Genomic DNA, 12,273 nt, shown 5'->3' with positions numbered 1-12,273 from the left:
CACAGCCACGAAATATTATTATGAAATTAAATTGAAACCTTAAGAGGCATAGCTGTTCGAAACATTATACCGAAAATACCGATATTGAAGATATATTCAACATTTTTATGTGTCTGCATATTTGAAAGAAAAAGATATATTATTGAATAAACCATATTACAAAATAATCTTTCAAAAATTGAACTAGTTTTTATTACTATTTTACTTACAGATGGCTTTCGGAAGATCTATATTTGGTGGGAAAATGAAAAGTGATAAATAATGAAGACTAATGAGCAAACTAAAAAGTTGTGAAATTTCCCTTCCAATAAAACTCGATCGCGATTTCATATATTCACGTTCATTAAGCACTATACAGTGACAGATTTTATTTTGTTCAGCAATAGGAAAAAAAATGGTTTTGTAAAAAAAAAAAATATACAACCACGGAACTTTCAAAATAATTATGTTTATCCTTATAATATTCTCATATGCTCGTAAATGTATGTATACCCTAGGGTAAATTCAGTCCAACTTCCATGACTCGAACCTTCCTAACTTAATTTGTTCACAGTTTAAGGTTTTATATTCTTTTCCTTACATCTCGCTGGCGTTCTCCGCACTGATAAATACAAAATATAATAATATAGCTGTTAGCTTTACAAGTTTTTCCAAAAAAATAAAAAATTTACTTGGACAATTATTTCGAGCAATGGAGGTTCGACTGCATTTTTCGGGAGCCTTACATTGACGTCATGCCCTTAATTAATCAATAAATTAAACGTTTAGTGTTGTATTCAATTCAGTTTCACTTAGGAATTACTTCAGGCTTAAGTTTTAATTCTAACTATGCAAGTGTAAATAGATTCCCAGCTTACGTCTAGTTTAAGTGATTTTTTCATGCTCTTCCCATAGGGCGTTGTGTAATGATTAACAACGTTTAAATAAATACGTCAGCGCTTAGGAGTAGTGGTGAAGTTCTATACAAGTTGATGAATTGATGACTGGGACAACAGTCTATGCTTTATCATACATGTGGCGGCCTGTCATTTGAGCTACGCGAACACCCATCTTCTAGTTAGGTTTAGGTTTAGATTACGTACAAAAAAAGTTCTACAGCTCGCCGCAAGTGAATCAGATTCAACTGGCGGGCGGCGTCGAAGGACCCGGTTGGACCCGGTCCAGAGCTATGGCTCCTCCTCCAGCCGAAGGTCGTGGCAGAGGCGCGTGGTCAGGTCGTAGCACAGGTGACTGCCCCCGCTGCTGTCCTCGGACTCTGGCGGAGTGCTGGCAGGAGCGGTCGGAGTTGGAGTCGGAGATGGAGCGGTTTGCCTGCCCACCGGCGAATAAGGTGGCGGAGTTATGGAATACGAGGGCGAAGGCATCATCTCACCTGGCTCATCCCGCTGACACTATTGCGCTCCACCGGCCGCCGCATCCTTCGCATCGCCCGGCGGCGGAACCTCCTTCATGGACTCCACCTTGGCCACAATCTTGAGGGCTGGGCCCAGCTTCATGCCCATGGCGTGCACCAGATGGTTCTCCTTGAGCAGCAGCAGCGCCTGGCCGTCGATCTCCTGCTGAACAAAGTCGTCCACATAGTCCTGACACCCGGGCAGTTCTCGGATAAAGTTGCTGACCTCCTCCACACTCCAGCTGCTAATGGGCGGGCGATCCGATCCATTCACATTGCTGGATGACAGCGCGGCGGCCACGGGAGTGACCACTCCGGCAGGGACGACTGGCGGCAATGGCACAGAAGGAAGTATTGCAACTGGCAACGGCAATGCCAGAGGCATCGAAAGTGGGGAGGATGCCGGAATAGCCGTTAGCACCGGCATTGTGTTCGGTGTTGGAACCTCCGTGGGAGCCGCCTGAATGGGCTGAATTTCGGACATTGCCTGCAGGGCCTCCGTCTGCATCTTCTCCACAGCCATAGCCTCGTCCAGTTTGTCCACCAATGCCATGGCGTCCACTCCAACGATTCCGCCGCTTCCCAGGCCGTTGGTCTCTCCTGTTCCGACTCCCCCGATGCCGTTCTTCGCCTGTCTGGCGCATCCCGGCGAGCAGTAGCGCTTTCGCTTGAGCTTCGTCTTGTGCTCCAGCTTGCCACACTGCTCGCAGGCCACCATGTCCGAGGCTGGAGCAGATGCTATTCCACTTGGCTTTATGTCCTCCTGCATGGCTGCCTTTTTCTCTGCAGAGCGAAGGGTTGAGGTGAGATTGGAATTGGGATTATGTGGTTTGTACTCACTTGGCGGCTCATCGCTGACGTCCTTGTCTGCATACCGCTGCCTGGTGACCGGAAACGGTTCATTAGCCTCCTGGATGATGAAGCCATCGATGACGTGGGTTAAAACATTCGGCTTTATCATTGCCTTCGGCAGATCCTTGGCTCCATTGCTGTTGCTCGTCGTGGTAGTTGTTGTGATGCTCGTGCAACTTGTGGTTGAAGTGCTGCAAGTAGTGGTAGTTGTGCTAGCGGTCGTGCTCCCAGTGGTGCCTGCGGTCGATCTGGCTATCCCAATCCCATTGCTGATCGTCGTCGTCGTTGGCGTTGAAGTTGCGGACGTTGAACTGACTGAGGTCGCCACCTTGGGCTCTTCCTTTCCACTGGCACTGGTGGGAGTGGAGCAGCTGCTCGTTGGCTGCACCGCATTGCTCTGTTTACTGGTGGGAGTCGTGGCGGCCTTTGAAGGCGTGGAGGCCCTATCCGTGGCTTCCCCGTTGGGCAGAGCCTCACTCGTGGAACTACTGGCCTCCACGGACGCACTGACATTGGCGGGAGTGGAGGACTTGGGTGTGCTGCAGCTGTCCTGGCCCGAAACAGGCGTCATGGGTGAATCAATGGGCACCAGGGTGGCGGTGGGCACTCGCGAAGGTGTCTCCTTGGAGGGCGTGCTGGGAAAACTTCCTCCTCCGCTGCTGGCACTGCTCAGCGTGACCAGCTGACCCGGCGACGGAGTGACAGCGGTGCTGGTCACAGAAACAGTCACGGGCGGAGCGGTAGACAGGTGGCCCACCGTGGCATTCATCATCGAGGTCATGGCCAGAATGGGATTGGTGGTGGGTGAGGGCGTGGTGGGCGTCAGTGAAGGTGGTCCCTGTTGCTGCTGTTGTTGAGATGCTGCTGCAATGGTGGCGCTGATCAGCTGCTGCTGCTGCTGGTGGATCTGAGCAGCTTGAGCCTGTGCCTGCATGCTGGCCACCGTGCTGCTGGTGACCAGGGGAGTGCTGCTCTGGTTGGTGATGGTGACCACACTGCTGGTGGGCAGGGAGGAGGAGCTGCACGTGACGGGCTTGGCTGTTTGGAAGATGGCGCCCGAGGCGGAGAGAGCTGCCTGCAGGGCACTGGAGGTGGCTATTCCGGCTGGCGTCGTCGTCGAGGAAACCGAGAAGGGCACGCTGCTCAGCTGCAGCTGTCCAGATTGCTGTTGTGCCTGCTGCTGCTGCTGCTGGGCGCTGGCTCCGCCCGACTGCTGCACCACAATCTGCTGGATGATGTTCTGCTGCTGCTGCTGCTGCTGCTCCCGCTGCTGTTGCTGCTGCTGCGCCTGGGCCTGCACCTGGGCTTGAACCTGTGCCTGCGCCTGCGCCTGTTGCTGCAGCTGCTGCTGGATCAGTTGGTTGTGGAGCTGCTGCTGCTGCTGCTGCTGGTGGGAGGTGATGAACTGGTTGGGCGCCACCTGGAGGATCTGCTGAGTGGCGTTGGCGAGTGCCTGCTGCTGCTGCGCCTGAGCCTGGGCGACCTGCTGTTGCTGCTCCCTCTGCTGCTGCTGGGCCTGCGCCACCGCCTGCTGCTGCTGCGCCACCGCTTGCTGTTGCTGGGCGTTCACCTGCTGCTGCTGGGAGACTTGTTGCTGCTGCTGTTGCTGCTGCGCCTGCACTGCCGCCTGCTGCTGCATCTGGATGGCGGCGATCTGCTGCTGGAACATCTGCTGCTGCAGGAACTGCTGCTTCTGGATTAGCTGCAGCTGCTGTTGCTGCTTGTCCACTCCCGTGGTGGCCGAGTGAAGCGTCTGGCCATTCTGGAGGGTGATGGGAGTGCCCGTCGTGCTCATCACCACCATTCTGTAAGAATTCGGGATAGTTAGTAAGGTGCATTGACAACCAAACAGTGTTAACTCACTTGTTGCCCGCCGCATTGACCACCTGCTGGAGATTCGTCGCCTGCTGCTGCTGCTGCACGGTGGTCAGGTGACCCACCACCTTGTTCTGGCCCCCGACCTGACCATTCTCCGTCTTCAGGGTGGGCAGTGCGGGTCGCACCGGCTGCTGCTTGTTGCGCATCTTCGCCTTCAGCAGACTCTGGTTCTGGGCCGTCTGTGTGGACACGGAGCTGGCCGGACGCACTTGGGTTCCATTGTGGGGCATGATCGGGGCCCCCGGTCGCTGCAGAGCTGCTGCCGTGAGTTGTTGCTGCTGCTGCTGCAGCTGGGCAGTGGCCACAGCCAGCTGTTGCTGCTGTGTCTGGTTGGCGGTGCCTCCCTGCTGCTGCTGCTGCTTAGGAGCCAGTGCGTCGAGCTGGGTGCGTGCCTTGGTGGGGGTCTGGGTCACATTGCACTGGATGATCTCTGTGGGGAGATAGATTGACTTGGTAACTGATTTACAATACTATATAATAATATTCTTACGGTTCTGCTGCGTCTGCAGGGTCTGGGTCGTCGGCTGCTGCTGGATAAACATGCCCTGGGTTCCGTCCGGCTGGTTTCGCAGGATGATCTGGTTGGAGCCGAAGGGCTGCAGTCCTGCCGCATTCTGCCAGAACCAGGGGATCTGCATCTGCTGCGCCTGGCCGGCGTTGAGGAGCTGGGCAGTCTGGACAGACTGAACAGACTGGGCGCCCACTCCGACTGGCAACGTCGACTGCGAGACCTGGACGCACTGCTGGGTGGTTTGGGTGGTCTGCTGCTGCTGCTGTTGGACCTGCTGCACTTGCTGGGCCTGGGTCGTCCCAGCGGATCCTGGTCCCGTCGCCGCCTGAACCGTGCTGCTGGTGGTGGTCACCTTCTGGACCACCTTCTGGGCCAGCTTGCCCTGCGCATCCACCCCCACCTTGGCCAGGGCAGCCGTCAGCTGTTGCTGCTGCTGTTGTTGCTGCTGGGTGAGCTGCTGCTGCTGTTGCTGCTGGGTGAGCTGTTGCTGCTGTTGCTGCTGCGTGAGTTGCTGCTGCTGCGCTGCGGCGGCCATGGACTGCAGCAGGTTCTGCTGCTGCTGCGGCGAGTGGGAGATGACGTTCACCGGCGAGATGAGCAGCGTCTGGGGCGACTGGTTGTGGTTCGAGGGAATGCAGGTGGTGTAGTTGCCGCCGGCGAATCCCGCCTGGCCACCGATCATCTGCTTGGCGTTCTGCGTCGTGGTGGTGAGCATCTGGGGGCCGTTGCCCTGGAACGGCTTGCCGGCGGTGATCACCTGAATGGGCTGCTGGCCGAGGCCGCCGGGGTGCAGCAGATTGCCGGACACAATCATCTGCGGGTACAGGAAGCTGGTGGAGGGCTGCATCAGCTGCACTGTCCTGCCCTGCGACCAATCCCCGCCCACGCCACCGGTGGCAGCTGCCAACTGCATTGGGGACATGGTGCTAATGGCGGTGGACTGTTGGGAATTGGCCGGACTAGGTGCTCCTCCCGCTGCTCCTGCATTCCCCGCGGCTCCTCCGCCCGCTCCTCCGCCCCCACTGGCATCCGAGAGCTGCTGCTGGAGCTGCATCTGCTGCTGGACATCCAGGATGTTGGCCGCATGCTTCAGCTCGGTTCCCCCTCCGCCAGTCGTGTGCGTGGGAAACTCCTGCTTCACCTGGATGGCATAGGGATTGCTCGCGTAGAACTGCTGCAGCTGCTCGGGCGATATCTGGAGCGGCACGGTGGTGGCGGCCGCCACCTGTTGGGCGGGACTCTGTGACTTCTCCAGCTTATGGCCGCGCGTCTTCGAGTTGGGCGTACTTGGTGAGCTGCTCCGGCTGCTCCTGCTGCTGCTGGTGAGTGGCAATAGTGGGTGGCGCCGCCTGATGGTGGGCGTTCCGGCTGCTCCGCGGGTCGTCCTGGTGCTGGGCGATGATTGGGATGTCTGGGATGATGGACTCTTGGCCAAGTCCTCGTCGAAGTTGATGCCCGCCTTCTGGGCAAGTGTTTCCAGGCACCTGAGTGGTCGCTGGGGATCCTCGCGAGCGTTGAGTGCGCCTTTCACGGGTGCAGATGTGGATGTGGATGTGGTGAGCGGTGCAGGTGCAGGTGACGATGGAGGTGTTGCTTCACTTTCGGTGACCGCACTGCTGGAAAAAGAAAACGAAGACGATCAGTAAACATCGCGTATAAACACAAACAAACACAGACACACTTGGGGCGGCTCCGAATGCGTGGGGCATGCTTCATATTCATATTCTTTTTTATCGCACATCAACAAACTGTGACTACGAGTCACTCTCTCTTGCTATCTCTCTCCCAGCTGAGTGGGGATCGAATTGGATGAGTGGGGAGAGCAGGAGAGAGGGATTAGCATTGCAATCGCACTCTCACTAGCGCTCCAAAGAGGAACGGAACGAGTCGAGAAGGAGGCGGTGCGAAAGGGACGCACGATCATTGAGAAAGACAAAGACGGGATCGTGTAATAATGCACTCGAGGTCCCAAAACGGCAAAGAAAACGAAAACAAAGTCGAGACGAAAAAGTGAGACGGAGCGAGATACACTTTGTTTTGGGTGATTATTCACACACTAGGTGAATTCAGTTACAGTGGAGATCGTTTAAGTGAAACTAGGAATATTAAAAAAAAATAACTTTTTAATGGTTTTAAAGAAGATTTCTTTTTAAGTCTAATAAATTATGTGTCAAAAAAAAAAAATATTTTGGGTCTCTAAAGCATTTACATTGTAAGTTAATTATTTGTGTTTTTTAATTGAATTGCCAAAAAAGATGGTCATTAGGGGCATCCGGTCAAAAGTATCGCTTAAATTTATAATGTTCCATGACCCACTAAAAGTGCACTGTTTTGCATACATATATGTACACATGTATGCAATGAATGCAATACAGTGCTTAAAAGAGGTCACTTGTCAGAGTTGCCTGTGCCCACAACTTCTATTTTTAGTAGCCTTGCTTTCCTGCTCTCTGCTGCCTATCCTGTCGTCCTCCTCTGTCTGTCCTCCGCCTCGCCGTCCTCCTCCTTATCCTCATCCTCCCCCGCAGAGAGGAGAGTGGAGTGGAGTGGGAGCGAGCGAGACGACCTTTATTTATGGTTTGCTCTTTGCCGATGGCCAAAGCGCATAGAACACCATCGCGATAGTGGTGGCATGGGGTATCCAAGGGGGCAGGTTCAAAGACCTGCGTTGCGAGCCCGAAATCCCGACAGTTGTCCAGGAGTAACAAATGGTTGCGGTTTTAGATGAGCCAGGGTCCCTTTTCATGGTAATAAGACCAGGAGTTACCCTTGGAAGAAAAAAAAAGCCTTGGGGGTGGTTTTCGATTTTCGAGAGAAGAACGAATTCGGTTTCGAAATCGAACTCGGAAAGGAAATCCAAATCGAACTAGACGAAGCAGCATCTTCAACTTGCAACCGAAAGACTGGTTTCTCTCCACTGTGCGAGGGTGCATGTGTGTGTGTGTTTGGTGTGTGTGCGGCAGACGGCTTACAACAATTCCAAAGCCATCATCATTTGATTTTCCCTTCAACCCAAAATTGAGTTGCAAGAAGCAGCGTGCGGCAGAAACACAGAAAAAAAAGAGGAAGAGGAGGAGGAAGCGAAGAGGAAGAGGGAGAGGGAGGACTGACAACAATGCGGGGCAAACAACAAGCAAAGAGCATGCGCCGACGACGGCGTCTCAGTCTCGAAAAAAATATGTTTTCTCCTCCATTCAGCTTTTATCGTTTTCGTTTTTAATTTCATAGGTGTACCGGGTATTTGTGTATATTTAAAGGGCACCTGTGCACGCGATCTTACATAAAAAAGGCCCAAAGTCGACAACTCTAGACGCCGCACAGCATTAATTGTGTGTTTGCTTCTTTTTGTTTTTCGGTGTTTCTGGTTTCTTGCGTTGTTTTTGTTCCAGGCGACGACACTATCCACTATCCGATACACTTTCGTCGCCAGCGTCGCGACGTCCGTAAATATTTCCGTTTCTCCTCATTTTCATTGAGTATTGCGGTATTGCGGTATCGCGGTGTTGCATTCACTAATATCACTTAATCGTCAATCGTCACCACAGATGTGCAGTTGTCGCCAAAAGCGAAAAAAAATAAATAAATACGACGGGCAGTGGCAGAGTGTGTGTGCGTCGCGTCGGCGCGAGACTTTTTTTCTCCGTTCAATACATATACATATACAGATGCACATGCACAACGACACCAACACGAACGCGGAGCAGAGCGCAAGAACCGCACGCCGCCAAGTTTAGTTTCGAAATGAACCGCGCGCCCCAGCGACAACTCTACGCTCGCTCTCTGTTCGCTTGTCGGTCGGGAAACAAAATGAAGTGCGCATGTGTGTGTCCCTGCGCTGGTGTGCGACTGCGGGAAGGGGCAGCTGGAACTAATAACTTTTCTCTATACCGAAATGCGCGGGTGCGAGTGCGACGGCACTAGGGGCGGCCCGGGCCGGAGAGCGCGTGGGAGCGGGACGCCCTCTGACCGCTTGGGGTTGGAAAGGAACGGCAGCAGTTCAGTTGGCACAGCAAAACGAGTAAAAAATCCGGAATCGAGGCTACAGCTGGCGCATCTGTATCTGTGTGTGTTCAACCACCCCGACTGCGGGCCCCCTCCCTTCCGAATCCACTGCTGAAAAGATACCCGCGACCGAATCCAGTTTTCTGTGTCTGTACACTTGAATGTCTACCGACTCGAGTCCGATTGTTGCTATACTTCATCTTCTTTTTTTCGCTCCATCACAACCACCGCTACCTACTCTGCCTCTGCCTCCACCTCATGTCTCCCTCCCTCTGGGCTGATTCCGTTTCGCATCGGATCGGTCGGCTTTACTTTATTATTAGTTGTGCTTGTCGGAAACAGACGGTGGAAGAGAAGGAGGAGGGGGTAGCGTATGCGCAGAGGCCGAGGCAAATGCTTTTTTCACTCACTCTGCCGAACAGTGGCGTGCGATCCATTATTATGGGATTGCATTCAGTTTGGCTCTGATGTTTTTGTCGCATGAGCACAGTGGTTCTATTTCCATTGCGACTGTGGCACTTTACCCAAAATTATATTACTTATATTAATTAATAACATTTACCATTAAAAAAATTAAACATCGTCTTTAAAATATTACCTATTTTTATATTTTGTATTGTTTTTATTATATTTATTTCCACCACTCTTGTCCCACTGTGCCTGTCTCTGGCATTTCATTTTTCATTTTGTGCTGCCTGCGTGTGTGTGTATTTTTGTATGGGTGCGTTGCTTTGGCTCTTGTCGGTCTTCTTCTTCTCCTCCCTTCCCTTCCCCTTCCAACCCCCTCCAACAACAACGTTGCTGAGCCCCACAAATGCTCATCATTCCGATCGCTATTGTTGTTGTTGGGTTCGACAGAATCAGAATTTCGTCTCATTTCTTTTGCTTTTTGCTGCCGCCATATTATTTTTATGCCCGTTAAGTGCTTTTGCTCTCTCGCTCTCTGCTTGGCTTTTTGTTTGCTTCTGGTGCATGTGTGTGTTTGTGGGTTCAGCTTGGTATTGGGGCTTCGGTTTTTTTCGCCGAGCTTTTTTCTTATTAGTTGCGGCCTCCTCCTTCGCCGTTGCTTCCCTCTTTCGCCTCTTCTTCGCACGCTCAACTGTACAAGAAGTCGAGCATGCGCTCTTCTTCTTGCCATTCAATTAATTGCCTCCAACTTATTGGGTTGTTGTTGTTGGGGTGAATGGTGAGGGGGCTGTAAGGAAGAGTGAGAGAGCGCTATTATTTGCATTCGGTAAAAATGACAAATGCTTAATGAGCGTAAATTGCTTTGCGCGTGCTTTCCTCACACTCGCACACTGCCTCTCGCTCTGGCGCATTGGGTCTAGCATGCGGCCCTCTCCCTCGCTCGCTGTAATAGAAACGGACACGCACACGTATATATGTATGTGTGTACCTGTTGTTCTTGTACTGTTGTTGGCCTGAATTTCCTACACCATTTTTGAAAAGACGAAACCTTGAATTAATCAGCATCTGCATACACACATACATACTGAGTGATAACCAAAGTTACCCGTTTTGTTGCTGCAATCGTAAGGAAGTCGACGTCAGCGTCGGCAGCGGCAGAGGTTTTATTGTCACAAGGCGTGGCTAACGGTGAAAATGGATCAGTTCCAGGATCACCAACACATTCAAGGGTGCACAATCCTACCCCAAAAGTACAGTAAAAATTGCCTAATAGAACTCGAAAAAAACCCAAAATAATTTGTTTTCATTATTTAGTTACTTTAATATACCCTTAAATTTATTATAACTCTTTCTAATTACTAAAATAAAATAAACATATTATTTGATTTTTTCACAAATAAATTTCCAATTGCACTGAAACTAAATCACCCCTTTCATGTTATTACCTTCTCCTCGATCCCCTTCCGCTGCACATAGTTGACCTGTGACCTCTTGTGTAGTGCACACAGGAAGTACTCGAGTCAGCACTTCGCTTAAGTTGGATAAACTGCGGGGATGAAATGGTTTTGGGGCCATTTGGGCCAAATTTTAGAGCTGGCCATAGTCTGCGAATTTCATATCAAAAAGCGAAAATCTTAAATTTCCACAATGCATGGTTTGCATAAGATTTCACCCGATTTAGGGGAGGACTAGGGGTTTTAAGGAATATTAATATTATTTCGTTGTTTCTTGCCTTAATGACTATTTTTTCTGGTCCCCCAGGGAAACGGAATAAACTGTACCCGGTTCACTGGCACTGCGAAGTAAAGGGTAAGGATAAAGGGTATGGGTAGTGTCCTGGCAAAAATCAAACAGGAATGCGGAAAAGGGTTGACCTCTGACACTTGCAGACTCCAGCTACCTCAATGCACCCTTAGCCACCATTTTAGGCACCGCAGGGAAAACGATTTCCAAGCAAAGCAGTTACAATTACCCTCAAAAGCGAATCTTTTCAGGACTATGAACGGGATGGTTAGCGAAATCAACCCCTAAGCTTATTATTAGGGGTGAGAAGCTAAGGTCGCAGAAGGGTAAATCAGGGAAATCACAAAGAACAGGAATGGTGATGAGGGGAGGTGCATTGTATTTGTTTATGTGAAACTAGGGATCGCGAATTATTTTCAATACTTCCCCATTTGCGAAATCCTTTTCTTAGTTAATCCCGATTTGTAATTAAGCACCTCAAAATACATGGATTCTGAAATTTGAGACGAGTTCAAAGTTCAGAGCTTTAAAAAAATACATCCCAATTATATGATAATCTCCCTTCAAACTTTTTTTTTTAACGCGTTTAGTTTGTGGACCTATTTTTATGCCAGTTACTATTTAGTTTCCGATGACTTACAGAAAGGTAAACCGAAAGAGTCATTCTAAGGTCCGTTTTCTCGTCAGCATGTTAAACTTAAAGTACGCTATAAACTCTAAATTCTCATACGTTTTCAAGGTTTTTTCCACGCGGATCCACGGAGAATAAACAGGAATAAATCAACCCCACTCTGGTGAAAAATGAATGGAAATTGGGCATAAAAAGTATGCAACAAATAATTTGTTCTGAAATCCCCCCAAAACCAAATCCCTACTTTAAATTTAACATGCGGACAAGAAAACGGTCCTTTAGCTGAAAACCAGAACAGACATATCCAGAGGCGTAGAATTGGTTAATGAAACAAATACGGCAAAGAAATGTACTCGCTTGATCCCCAATTTATGTTGTAAAAAATAATAAAGACATAACCAGAAACTAATAGAATTGTTGTATCTTCGTATTATTCTTATTTGATGGTCTTAAGTGCTTTTAAATCAGCCTTACTCGTTTTGTCATACACAAAGAAAATTAGAAAAATTTAAGGTTTAAAAACAGGTGTGAAACATTTTAGAAAGTAAAACGCTTTATACAAATTTTGTTTTAATTATGATCTTTGGAACCTATATTCTTCGAAAAGTATGTAACAGGCAAAAGAATGCGATTTCGACGATAAAGAATAAATATTCTTGATCAGGATCACTAGCCGAGTCGATCTAGACATGTCCAGCTGTCCGTCTGTTTGTCCGTATGAACGCTGAGATTCTCGGCCACTATAATTTTGGTTGGAAAAGATTTCTGTGGCACCCCCGATTGATATTTTAGACACATTTTGTTTTAATGAACAATGTGGGACATTCAATATTATTTTTCATGCGCCTATTTTTG

The 12,273-nt window shown here is 49.9% G+C and overlaps 1 protein-coding gene across 3 annotated transcripts; it reads right to left on the bottom strand.

Annotated features, from left to right (window-relative positions):
* Window positions 1–324: 324 nt before the first annotated feature.
* Window positions 325–6,421, bottom strand: LOC108056392 (polyhomeotic-proximal chromatin protein). Of its 3 annotated transcripts, XM_070218973.1 has the most exons (6): window positions 6,316–6,421; window positions 4,614–6,250; window positions 4,109–4,553; window positions 2,234–4,050; window positions 1,373–2,176; window positions 325–1,311 (listed from the first exon to the last, which is right to left on the bottom strand). In XM_070218973.1, the coding sequence occupies exons 1-5, from the start codon at window positions 6,354–6,356 to the stop codon at window positions 1,392–1,394; spliced, it is 4,725 nt and encodes a 1,574-aa protein (XP_070075074.1). In that variant the 5' UTR covers window positions 6,357–6,421; the 3' UTR covers window positions 325–1,311; window positions 1,373–1,391. The 3 variants fall into 3 exon arrangements, with proteins under 3 accessions (XP_070075074.1, XP_016995652.2, XP_016995653.2); XM_017140163.3 differs by having other exon boundaries at window positions 325–2,176; XM_017140164.3 differs by having other exon boundaries at window positions 325–2,176; window positions 4,614–6,247; window positions 6,312–6,406.
* Between the last annotated feature and the right edge of the window lie 5,852 nt (window positions 6,422–12,273).

Source organism: Drosophila takahashii, chromosome X, assembly GCF_030179915.1.
Source record: "Drosophila takahashii strain IR98-3 E-12201 chromosome X, DtakHiC1v2, whole genome shotgun sequence".
NCBI classification, from domain to species: Eukaryota; Metazoa; Arthropoda; class Insecta; order Diptera; family Drosophilidae; genus Drosophila; species Drosophila takahashii.
This window is presented reverse-complemented; position numbering and strand designations above follow the sequence as displayed.

Bases quoted from the DNA above. Each gene is read 5' to 3' on its own strand.
- LOC108056392 (XM_017140163.3), bottom strand. From the start codon at position 6,356: ATGAATATGAAGCATGCCCCACGCATTCGGAGCCGCCCCAA. The intron at 4,554-4,613 runs GTAAGAATATTA...ATCTCCCCACAG, and splicing joins CCTGCAGACGCAGCAGAACC to AGATCATCCAGTGCAATGTG. The intron at 4,051-4,108 runs GTGAGTTAACAC...GAATTCTTACAG, and splicing joins GTCAATGCGGCGGGCAACAA to AATGGTGGTGATGAGCACGA.